Source organism: Pyrus communis, chromosome 8, assembly GCF_041283825.1.
Source record: "Pyrus communis isolate YQ-2024b chromosome 8, ASM4128382v1, whole genome shotgun sequence".
Taxonomy (NCBI): Eukaryota; Viridiplantae; Streptophyta; class Magnoliopsida; order Rosales; family Rosaceae; genus Pyrus; species Pyrus communis.
In genome coordinates this window covers 5,025,249-5,037,634 of record NC_142572.1, presented here as the reverse complement: position 1 = coordinate 5,037,634, position 12,386 = coordinate 5,025,249, and the positions used below count along the sequence as shown (strand labels likewise).

The 12,386-nt window shown below is 38.9% G+C and overlaps 2 protein-coding genes across 3 annotated transcripts; one reads left to right on the top strand and one right to left on the bottom strand.

Moving 5' to 3' along the window:
• The first annotated feature begins 2,260 nt into the window (after positions 1-2,260).
• GRF2 (general regulatory factor 2) lies at positions 2,261-4,117 on the top strand. The gene is made up of 4 exons (XM_068456270.2): positions 2,261-2,899; positions 3,321-3,443; positions 3,563-3,679; positions 3,769-4,117. Exons 1-4 carry the CDS (start codon positions 2,411-2,413, stop codon positions 3,832-3,834), a joined length of 795 nt encoding a protein of 264 aa, XP_068312371.2. The 5' UTR covers positions 2,261-2,410; the 3' UTR covers positions 3,835-4,117.
• A 3,895-nt stretch (positions 4,118-8,012) lies between these two features.
• Positions 8,013-11,199, bottom strand: LOC137716918 (VQ motif-containing protein 9). 2 transcript variants are annotated; one of them, XM_088698513.1, is made up of 2 exons: positions 10,003-11,199; positions 8,013-8,252 (listed from the first exon to the last, which is right to left on the bottom strand). In XM_088698513.1, exon 1 carries the CDS (start codon positions 10,983-10,985, stop codon positions 10,014-10,016), a length of 972 nt encoding a protein of 323 aa, XP_088554639.1. In that variant the 5' UTR covers positions 10,986-11,199; the 3' UTR covers positions 8,013-8,252; positions 10,003-10,013. The 2 variants fall into 2 exon arrangements, with proteins under 2 accessions (XP_088554639.1, XP_088554638.1); XM_088698512.1 differs by having other exon boundaries at positions 8,013-8,280; positions 10,003-11,127.
• Positions 11,200-12,386: the final 1,187 nt, after the last annotated feature.

Genomic DNA, 12,386 nt, shown 5'->3' with positions numbered 1-12,386 from the left:
GCAGTCATAAATCATTTGACTTTTTTTATTTAAAATTAAACACAAATAGTAGCTAACAAAAACTGACCACACGATTTATGATAAATGGCTATGATGTGGAGATCCCTAAGATCCCCACAAATTGCATCCTTAGAGGATCCTCTTCCATAAGGGGGAGGGAGAATCCTTACTCCTTCTTGATTGAATGTTGGAATTGCATATAGTGCTATTGTGTTCATCTAGGTCGTTTCTGCAGAGGTCATCAGGTTTGTGTTCATCCAAACCCTCCATTTTTTTTCAAGTTTGATTCTTTGTTTAACTGACATTTCTCTCTTTTTTTTCTTTTTTTTTTTCTTGCAATGTGTTCACAATCACTTCCACTGCAAACTTTAGTATTCATTTAGGCCATTTGTTATCCATGTGAGTAATGACAGTAGTGAACTTCCTATGACTCATAGACTTTTCCTTGATAAAATAGTACGCTCATAATTAGACCATGTCTCTAAGATTTGATAAAAGAAAGGTGCATTAGCTATTAACACGTTGTAATTGGATAAGTTATTAGGAATATGATGGATCCGTTTAGGCAAGTGGCAGTGAGGGGAAAGGGGAGTAAGCAAAGTTTAAGAGATAGGGGGATGGGAGCAAATTACGCATTGGTTGTTTCGGAATAGGTTTCAAGCAATTAAACTATAAGCCCATGCGGATCTCTACATGTAATTCGCCAATTTCGGGAAGAACGGACGGAAGGAAAAAGGAGGCATTTCCTCTATCTTCTTCTTCTTCTTCTTAGGAATGAACAATTGGATAAAAAAATGGATTTTCTTGGTTTATAGTTATAGTTATATAATTATATATTTATCGGCCAGAGGGTTACCTGTGAATGGTAATGGCATAACCATAAGAGGGGTAAGGGGGACAAGGTTACGTGTTGGGTAGCGCAACACATCTGTTTTGGGTACAAAGGCGACAATGGGTGCTAACTTGGCCACCCAACCCAGCGTGTCAGGGGGGGCTGGCCATAGGTTCGAATCCTGCCACCTTTCTTGTGGATCATCCTGTGGTTACCGAATGATGAGAATAACAAAGCATAAATTTTGAAATAAGAACGAAATGTCAATATTGACCAAATTATTTACCCTAGGTTAAACTCACTTTCTTGCTTTCTCTCTGCCTTCATAAAGAAAGTTTCCTAGATGATTGAATCATACCTTTCTCCTTGGATCCCAAAGTTGAATGCCTTTTGATGATCCTTCTCTAGGTAAAGGGTGGAAAGTAGAGAGAATCGTGGTGAAGGATAAAGAGAGAGCTTCGTCTATCAATGAATAGTGGATTGACGGAGCTCTTGGCATTACTTTGTTTTTCTTTCCTTTCCTATTAGCGAGTTCCGCTCTGGCGCTCAAAATCTCGGGTATGATTCTTACTTGTTGGCCCTGCCCTTGGCTTTTTTGCTAACAGGGCATTCTATGCCATCTTCATTCCCTTCCTTGCTTCGAGGAGCAGGTCGAATAGTCGAAGAAGAGTATGGGATATTTCCTATTCTCGGAATTAGCCATCCTTCCTTGTCTTGATTCTCCTCTAGTCCCTCTGAATCTTGATCTAAGACGAATGCGCTTTTTCAAGCTTTTTCCAACCCTTCAAATCATTGCCTTTCTTGCAACAGAGTTTGAATTCCCGCTCCGTTTAGTAGAGTACTCTAGAATATCGTATTGTAACATCATTGATAGGGAAAGGAAAGAAATTTACATAGTTGAACATCATTGCTAGTCCTCATTATTCCATTTTTGTCTTTCTATGGGGACACATGAGATGCTATTGTGACGTTATGGTATTTTGAGCCAATTACGCATGTGCTCAATAATTCTCTCAAAGTGTCGTAATTGAAAAATATAACATATTTTAAGCATTTGTTTTGGGCACCAAAAAACTCAAGACCGACCATACATGGCTCTGACATACTGCCACAATTTTTCAGGGTCAATAAATTTCTAAGTCCAAAAAAAGAAAAGAAAAGACAATTATTAAGACAAAAATAGTTTCAAGAAATCAAAAAGGAAATCAAAAGCCAGCTTCTGCCAACTGCCACTCAAAATAAAAAGGCGCACCTTTTTTCCAGTTCAAAAATCAAACTCCCGTGTTATTATTACCAGAAGGACTTATAAAAAATAAAATTAAAATTAAAAAAAAGAAGTGCGTTGCCAGCTGCTGCTTCCACACCAACCAATTGGGAAACAAGGCCGGCACCAATCCAACGGCCCACATCTCCCCTCCTCCCAACGCAATTATCGCTCCACTACCCCCAAAAATAACACTCCCTTTCCCCTCGAACCTCAAACCTCTCTCCTCTCCATCTTCCCCCTACCAAAAATCACACAATCCCTCTCAGATCTCCACATCCAATCCCTCCATTGACCTCCGAACCCTAACAACAATGGCGGCAACCACCCCCTCCCCCCGCGAAGAGAACGTCTACATGGCTAAGCTTGCCGAGCAAGCAGAGCGCTACGAGGAGATGGTCGAGTTCGTCGAGAAGGTCTCCGCCTCCGCCGATAAAGAGGAGCTCACCGTCGAGGAGCGCAACCTCCTCTCCGTCGCCTACAAGAACGTCATCGGCGCCCGCCGTGCCTCCTGGCGCATCATCTCCTCCATCGAGCAGAAGGAGGAGAGCCGCGGCAACGACGACCACGTCGCCACGATCCGTGACTACCGATCCAAGATCGAGACCGAGCTCTCCAACATCTGTGACGGCATTCTCAAGCTCCTCGACTCCAGGCTCATCCCCTCCGCCATCGCCGGCGATTCCAAGGTCTTTTATCTCAAGATGAAGGGCGATTACCACCGTTATCTTGCCGAGTTCAAGACCGGCGCCGAGCGCAAGGAGGCCGCCGAGAGCACCCTCTCCGCCTACAAGGCCGCTCAGGTATCGCATTGGCTTAGATTTTCACAATTTCTTTGATTTTCATTTTTAGGATTTCATTTGCGAATATAATTAAACTCACTATATGCCAATCTTATGCATCATCTTGTCTTAAAATTAAACTTATGGTCAGTTCAGATGGAACAAATAGATTGAATTTCGTGCAGATTTATCTAATTTCTTTAGGTAAATGCCAAATTGTGTAATAATCTCAACTGATCATTTTGTATGCAATCACTTTAATGGATTGGATTGGTAGACATTCTGGTTAGTTATGACGGAACAAATAGATTGCAAATTGTGTTCAGATTTTCCTCATTTTTTAAATTGAGTGCAGAAAATGAAGGATTGGATGATTATACCGTTGATTATGAATCAATTAATTGCTCGATTGTAAATGGATTCTATGTTTCCTGTGTTTCAGGACATTGCCAATGCCGAACTGGCACCAACACATCCAATCCGCCTGGGGTTGGCTCTCAACTTCTCTGTGTTTTACTATGAGATTCTGAACTCTCCTGACCGCGCCTGCAATCTCGCCAAACAGGTGAATGACTTTGATATTTTATTGATTATATACCACTGTGTTGAAGAAGCAAGAAGCGTAAAGACTTAGAAACTTCTAACATTGTTTGAACTTTGGATTTGATCTGTGACTTCCGCCAGGCTTTTGATGAAGCGATCGCAGAGTTGGACACTCTCGGAGAGGAGTCATACAAGGACAGCACTTTGATAATGCAGCTTCTCCGTGATAATCTCACCCTGTGGACCTCTGACATGCAGGTAATCATATTGATCCTCTCTCTTCTATCCTCCTGCTCTTCTGCAATATTACGAAGACTCATTTTGAATTGTACATGCTCTTGTTTCAGGATGATGCGTCTGACGAGGTTAAAGAAGCAGCAGCGCCCAAGCCCACCGAAGAACCAAAGCAGTGAGCAACATTCATTGCTGCAAATTAGGGTTGAGCTTCTCCTCTATATGTTTTTAATAGGAGAAGGTAATCCTGGCTAATACAAACCCTATTCCGATTCTAGGCATTCTTGTCTTTCCAATTCAATGGTTGACAAACCCCGGTCTTTTCTTTTCCTTTATTTATTTTTTCTCCCTTTTATTCAGTTTGTTTTTTTTTCAGTTCTGTGTTTTCGAATTGGAATTTGAAATATCTGTCTTGAATTTCCGTCTTGTTTGATTAATATCTCATATAATTTTACCTCGTCATCGATATCTTTGGGTTATGATTTGTTGTTGTTCATGGAGACTGGTCGTTGTCTACTTTTATAAAAGGTGCATGAGAATACATGATTGTGAAGGAAAATGGACTTGTTTGATCGGGACACAACACATTCATGGTACCTTTTGATACCATCCACAAATGTTAAGGTTCATATGAATTTAGGCCAAATAATGATTTTGATCCCTGTAGTTTGGGTGACGTTGCATTTAGTCCACGTAGTTTTAAAATTTACGATTTAAATCGTGTAGTTTACGAAGTGTAATTAGGGCATGAGTGGTTGCGTGACATATGACCCCAGCATTATCTTGTTTGAAGGATATAAGTCGTCTTGTATGAATTTGTGGTTTTGTAAAACTACAGTAGTTACTGGCAAAAAAATGGATGCATAGACTGCAGGTGAAACTTCACCTAAACTACTAGAACCGAAAGGATTTGTTATCGGTACTCTAAAAAGGTTTCGAGCTGGAGGAGTGGCGGATGACTTTTTTGAATTGTCAACAGTAGTTCTCGAATTAAACTTGTAGTTGTGTGCACGGTTTCGTAGCTCCTATGTCATGAAATAGACAATGATGCCTGTGGACTTGCCTTAATCCAGATCCTCTCTGGATCTTCTTTGTGAGGATCCTGAGGTTCGTAAATCATGTTCGTTCGTTGTACATCATGCAATCAGTTTTTGTTAGATACTATTTGTATTCAATTTTAAATAGAATAAGTTAAAATAATTTCTGATCGCTCGATGTCCGATGAATGAACACGATTTAGGGATTCTTATTCGACTTGCCTAATATACAATGTATTAGTTAATAGTTATTCTAATACAATCCGTTGACTTACGCCTGGTTTGGTACTGAGATGATTCTGAAAAAAATTGGTATCAAAAAAAGCTGGGAGCTGTTTTTGTGTTTGGTAAACATTCAGCTTCAGCTTTTTTTTACAGTTTTGGGTGAAACAAAGTCAAAGACAAGAAGCTGCAAAACCCAGCTTTGAAAAACCGGCTTTTTTTCACATCTGTTTTACATAAAAGTTTACCAAACACTATAATATTGCTTTTTTTTTTTTTTTTTTTCAAAAGCACTTTTACAAAAAAGTTTACTAAACACTCTGTTGCTTTATTTCATAACTGCTTATTCTTACAGCATAGTAAAAGCAATTTTTTTTCAAAGCACAGTAATATCAAACCAGTCCTTAATCATATCAGATCTTCGACATGTTTATTAATCTTATCGTCCTTGATACGTATCTTATGGTCCAAAGCTCAGATTAAGACAACTTATTTAATCTTTAGTCATTCGTCACACTTTTGGATAACGAAGAGCCATCATAAGACTTATTTAATATCTAGTCATGTCCCACTTAATATTAAGGTGTAGTGGTATTCCTCTTTACATTGAGAGATTTTAGGTTCGATTCTCGTTAAAGATGAATTTAAACCACATTATTGCTAGTCCATTGTGAAGCTCATCTCACTCCCTTCCCTTTGTATAAATAATATTGTTTATTCAAAAAAAAAAAAAAACAAAACAAAACAAAACAAATATCTCGTGCTTTTGTGAAAGGGTCTTCCTCTGTTGGAAGTGTAAATGAAGCCATCTTGTTTGAAGTTCACCTGTTTCTCTTATGCATTGTATGTATGTTCGAGCAATGAATCAGTCATAGTAATTTGTTATCAATTTCGTTATCTACAAGAGTTGAACCTAATACTTCCCACCTATTAGTGTCAAGTGGTTTTTTTTTTTGTTTGTTTTGTCAATTAGGGCCAATCTCTTCTTGAGTTCATCATGATTTGGAGATAGACTAGAGGAGCATGCTTGCACATGCGTCATCAAATGTGTACGTGTGTCCATCTAAATATTAAGTAAGGGTGGTGCTATCTATTCACGCATTTTCACTTCTCACACACTTTTTGTTAACTTTTAGTCTTTGATCTTTTTTAATTTATTTGATCTAACAACCGAGATTGAGAGAGGTGTGAGAAATAAAAAGATGTGTGTGGATAACACATCCTTAAATAATTGACGTATTAAATAATCAACTTTTTTTTTGTTTAATAGATAATTAAATTTCTGATTTAGAGATTCGCATTAGAGCATTTCCACCCATGTGATGAATTTGGATTTAGGAGTGGACTTGTGGTTGTTACTATTCACTTAACACAGTAATTGTCTCAGCTTCTCTTTACTACTTTTCCCCCATTGTGAATAATAATCATCATGGCAGTTACTATTCTTCAATTATTCAACGGATGAGATTAGTTTAGAATAGATTGTTATAATTATGCTACTCTCCATCCATTGTGAATGGTAACTACCGTGGTTCTAGACCTGGGGCTAGATTGGACATGGCTATTCTCAATGCTCCATCAGCCATGGCTTGAAGAAATGGGTGGACGTGAATGTTGGATTGGATTTGGGACCTAGCCATGGCAAAAAATCATCGATGGACTTGCTCTTACACACAAAGCTAAATTCATTGAGGATGTGTCCCATAACCTATGCTCAACATTCGCTTGAAGATAGGCTCATAGCTCAAATAGTCAAGAGCATTCACTTGTGCGCCTTAAGTAATATGTTTGTCATCGTCAAACATCTAACCGTCTACTATGACTCCTTTGGCGATTTGTTTGTACAAAGTTGTGGTTACAACTTGAAATTATTCATGTGTATGTAGCAGCACACACAAAGACTATTATAGGTTCATTAATGCTTCAAAATCACAATATGACACGTATATATAATTAATTCGTTAAAAGCACACTAAAAATACCTTTCATGGCCAAATTCACAACGACCAATGCCAATACTAAACAAAGCCCCGAAATTATGTTTGAGCTTCGCTTGGTTCTCTTATGTGTTATGTGTATGTCCAGAGGAATTAGGGATATGTACAAGTAGTGGGCCTTTTCCGACCGATCAAGCAACGATATGTTTGCCAAGGCTACTTTTAATTAAAACACAACCTGTTTTTCAAAATCCCCAAAGGACTCTTCTTTCGTCCTTAGATCTATCGCAGTGGCTAAATTATCACTAGAGAATCTATTTGCATAGGTCGTCTCTTGGAGAGATTCTCTCGTGAAATTGATATTAGTCCCAATTGGCGACATTGATAGCAATAGCATAGATGATTGTAATGTATTTAAATAGTTCATCACTCGTCTGTTAAATATTTATCATGTGGTGAATTAATTTCACGAAGGAATCCTTCCGTCTCATGAGCAATGATTGATGCTTAACTTAATGTCGTGTTTTCCGTCTTGTGAGAAACGATTGATGCCTAACTTAATGTCGTGTTTTTTTTTTTTTTTGGGTCGACAACTTAATGTCAATCCGATCATGAACGATGACATTTGAAATTGAAAACAAACAATAGAGTTTGTTGCCCCGTCACTAATCCATGACTTCATAGTGGAGCATTCGACAAACATATGCACATGGGTCATCAAAAGTGTGCTTGTATTGTATCCATCAAAATTTTAAATAATCAAATTTCTGATTTCGGTTACCTATGCTCAACATTCGCTCGAAGAGCATTCACCCTTGCACCTTCGTCACGCATATAAACCGTCTACCATGCCTCTTTGGTCAACTTTCGCAATGAAACGCATTTGGTCAATTTTCGCAATGAAACGTATCCGTCATGCAACGAAAGAGTAAAATATTAGTAAGTTTGGTATGAAAAGTAAAGACCTTATAGACTAGGAGCTTAAGTCTTGAACGAACCATACTAAGATGACCAATCAATCGCCAAATTTAGATTGTCTTGTTTGACTCTTTTTTTCCCCCTTAACAAACGATCTTATATATACTAACAGGATGCGAGAATGAGCTAAGCCTCACAATAGGCTAGCAATAATGTAGTCCAAATTCACCTTTAGCGAGAATCGAACCTAAGACCTCTCACTTACCAATGAAAAAGAATATTACTGAACCGTAGTAGTAGTAAGTGGCGTCTTGTTTGGCATTTGGTTACTTAGAAAACGGGTATGTGATTCCCTTCCAACTTTTGAAAATACAATAGGGAATCACACAGCCTCTTTCAGTGCATCCAAAGCAGATACAGTCCCTAGAAAGCTAGAAACAATGCACTCCATGGAGAGGGAAAGGAAGACCACCGCAACGTTGTCTGCCAAAAAAACACTTGTTCATTGAACCTAGTTGCCACATCCAAGAATTAAATTGTTCTCGTCAAACAATAGCATTTGCTCCAAATACAAAATATAAAGTTTGTTATCGAATAATAACAAATTCCTAGATCTTATAAGATTTTCTGCCAAAAAAATGACAGTTATAGGATGACAAGTTATATGCTTTAGAATTCTCCTCCATACGGGGCAAATCATAAATTTGCTGATTCCGAATATACAAGATATCAAATTAGTGTCACAAAAACCTGTCAGAATTCCAAAGCTCCAACGAATGAAATGTGTGCGAACAAAATCCAGAACATATCAGAGATGTCGAATTCTAAGAAGGACGGGGGAGGGGGTAAGTCAAGGCCAAAGAACAAAAGACAAATAAGGGCCACAACAGATGGAAAACCAGAGGCAGCGCTAGGGGAAAGTGAAATTATGTCACAAACCAAGTGGTTTAGCCCGGTCTAGTAGTAACAGGATTTGCCTGCAATGCACGTAAGGGGAATGGAACTATTGTTTGAGAACCTTAGCTAGGTTGTCTAGGTCAGCTTCTTCTATGGCTATTTGAGTTAAGTAGGGAACTCTGCGAATGAACAAGGCCAACTAATGGTGAGTCAAAAAGCATTTGAGGAAGTCTAAGTTATTAAGTTTTTCACTCCCCCATTTCATTTAATTATTTCCTATTGGTTGGTTATACTTATACCTAATCAGCATGACATGTACAAGATCTCCTAGCACACTCCATCTGCAAAATCACACTAGAATCCAAACCCTAGTGTCTACACTAATCACTCACCAATCTTCAACAACTTAATATCCTTAAATTCACTTCAAACCTTAACTTATTAGCTTAGCACTTATCGGGTCTTTCACGACTTAGAACAACATAACTGTTTTTAATTTTTTATATGAACTCCTAGCATAGTAAGGCTTGACAACAACATTTGGTAGTCTTGTGTTTCCAATTAATACGTTTTATCAACATCCATCACCCAACTGGTCAAAGAAAAGGAATGGCCTTTTTCAACATAAAACAAGAAGTTTTGTTTGAACATGAAATTCAAACAATGAGGTGGAGTTTCATCGCATATGCAAATTAGGTGCCAAAATAGATTGCATCAACTTAGCACCAAAATAGGAAGAACATCTTAACATGTATTGCACAAATCGTGGTGATACCCGAGATATCACTCTTTTTTCCATTTGGGTTATTCAAAAGGAAACTGTCATTGGAACTCCGAAAAAGTCCTATACACTCCTCTGTTATAAGAACACACGGAAGACATCGCACTTGACGGAGTGCACACGATAACTTTTTGACTTTCAGACTATTTTGGAGTGCCAATAACAACTTCCGTTTAGAATTCGCAAACATATAGGAGCCAGACATGCTTATATCATCCAATTAGCAAATCGATATGCAGAAAGTTCACAAAACTAAGATAATTAACAACAAAAGCATAATTTTAGCAACACAAATTCTGTATATATAACATTTCTAACCTTTGATTAAACCCCAAACATCCAGATAACAAACCTACATATCTTTCACTCTTATATATCCCATTTACATAACAAAGATAATGCCCTAACTTTAAACGGCGGTGGACCATTTTCCATCCACCCACCGGTGATTGAATAAACCCCTCAACCCAGAATGTACAAAGTTCTTGTCTTTTTATAAAATCGAAAATTAAAGACCCTAAACCCTAAACGACTGTGTTTTGAAGCTTGACTTACCTGAAGAAACTTTAGAAACTTCTCCACCTAGGGCTTGGTGCAGGCACTGTCGGCGAGAGCGGCAGCTGAGGAAACCCTAATTGATTTGGGGAAAGCAATGGGTACGAGGATCGCGGCGAATTCAAGCACCCGAATGGAAGCGGCGACGGAGGCATCGCGAACTGTGGCTGTGAAGCTATCGCCGTCGTTGTCTGCGGTTGTTGATTCGCTGATGTACCTATCCCCTGCAGCGGAGGCGCAACCTGCTGATTCTGCTGCGGAGGCGGAGTCAGATTGGTCCAGCGCGGCGAGACAAGTGGGGCCAGCGGCGAGAATCCCGAGAACTTCTGGTTGTTAGAATCGACGGCTGAGATTGAGTTGTGGAGGTACCGCATGTAGGCTGAGACGGGGGATTCAGCCGCTCCGTGTACGGTTGGGAAAGGAGGGAGGGGAGAGAGAGGGGTTGTGGACCGTCCGATGGAGTTGAAGTGAGCGGCGGCGGATCCCATGGGTGGGATGATTGGATTGCTGGCGTTTTGGGGTGGAGCAGCGGATTCTAGCGAGGGAGGGGGGCGGTTGTTAACCTGAGCGAGGGGGGGAGGGCGGATGCGCTGGAGGCGAGAGCTGATCTGGGGCTTGGGCTGTTGGACGGGCGGCTGTGGGTTAGAGAAGCGGTCGTGGGCGGGAGAGCCGGTGAGCTTCTGAACGACGTCGCGGAAGTCATTTTTGTTGATGTTGTAGACCGGCGGCTGGTGCTGCTGCTGTTGGGGAGGAAGAGGAAGTGGAGGAGGAGGAGGCGGTGGGTTTTCAAAGTTGGGTTTTTTGAGGAAGGTGCTTTGGGTGTTGGTGGTGGTGGGTTTTGAGATCTTGTGGGAGAGCTTGTTGACTTGTTTGAGGTAATTGTCTCTGGTGGTGGTCGTGCTGAAGCTTCCGCCGCCGCCACTGCAAGCGGCAGTAGTGTGAGCAGCTGAATCAGTAGTTGAAGAGGGACAGCTTTTATCCATAACAAAAAACAACACAAATTACATACAAACGCAGCAGACTCTCTCTCTTCCTCTCTCTCTCTCTCTCTCTCTCTCTCTCTCTCTCTCTCTCTCCCTCCTCTGTGTGGTCTGAAAATATCTGGGGGGGCGGAGGAGCGGGGTTGTTGGTCGGAGAGTGGTGGGGAATGGGAAATGAGGATAATCTTCTGAGGGGGGGCAGTCGGCGAGTAGGGACAAGTGTGGACTGGACCGTATATTATTTATATGGAATTAGGAAAAGAAAAAAAAAAGTTTTTATTTTTTTAGGAAAATTAAAAATAAAGAAAGAAAGAATGAAGAAAAAGAAAATAAAAGAAATGATTTTTATGGTCCCAAGTCGAGAACTAAAAAGAAGCAATGCGTCTTTTGGCCTGTTTCTTGACTTAAAAGAAGATAAGGGACATGACCCGTAATGCAAGCCAAGCATCTCTCGACCTTTAATCTCACTTATCTTTCTCAAAATTTATCAAAGTTTTTAGACAGTCAAAACAGACACAATTCCAAATAGCAAGATTTTTAATGCCATTATATAATGTCCTTGGTACAAAATAATCCCTTTTTTAGTTGTTTTTTTTTTTTTTTGGAGTTTTAACGAAAAGTTCACGGTAATGTTCACTTTAACGAAAAACCATATATTTACGTTAAAAAGTGAAACCTGATACTATTCATTTTACTCTTTATTTTACCTTTATCATTAAAATTCAAAATTTTCAAATTCTTTTCTTTAGTTTTCCTTTTTTTTTAACCACCTTTTGATGAATAATAATCCCTACTAAATACTAAATAGGGATAATAACACCTGCAGATTTGTTTGGTAGGGATTTAACATTTATTCTGTACTCTGTAGTGACATGATATATGTATTTAATAGTGGTGGGTATTTTCCAACTTACGAAATAAATAAATGTTAGCTTTTTTGGAACTAGAAATTTTCTCATCTGGTCAAAATTTCTGTCACTCTTGCCTCATCAACATGCCAAATGTTACACCCAAAATTTCAAATTAATTTAGATCTCTTGTTGGGAATGATTTCAGCACTATCCTAACGTTCATATTCATGCTTAAAACTTTACCGTAATTATAAACTCGTTTCAAAAAAACCTCTTCCATCATCCTCATTTTTTAACTTCCCTAGAAAAACAACTCAAAAACCCTTCATTAAAATAAGCGTAATTAACTCTAAAAATCTTTTGAGTTTTAACAAAACACTCACGGTATTATTCATTTTTAACGAAAATAACATTTTTACTCTAAAAAATCACTCATGGTACTATTTACTTACAAAATTTTTTATTCTTTTGATTAAAACTCAAAGTTTTCAAATCATTTTTATTAGTTTTCTTAAAAATCTATAGGATAATACTATTAACCAAATATTCAAAT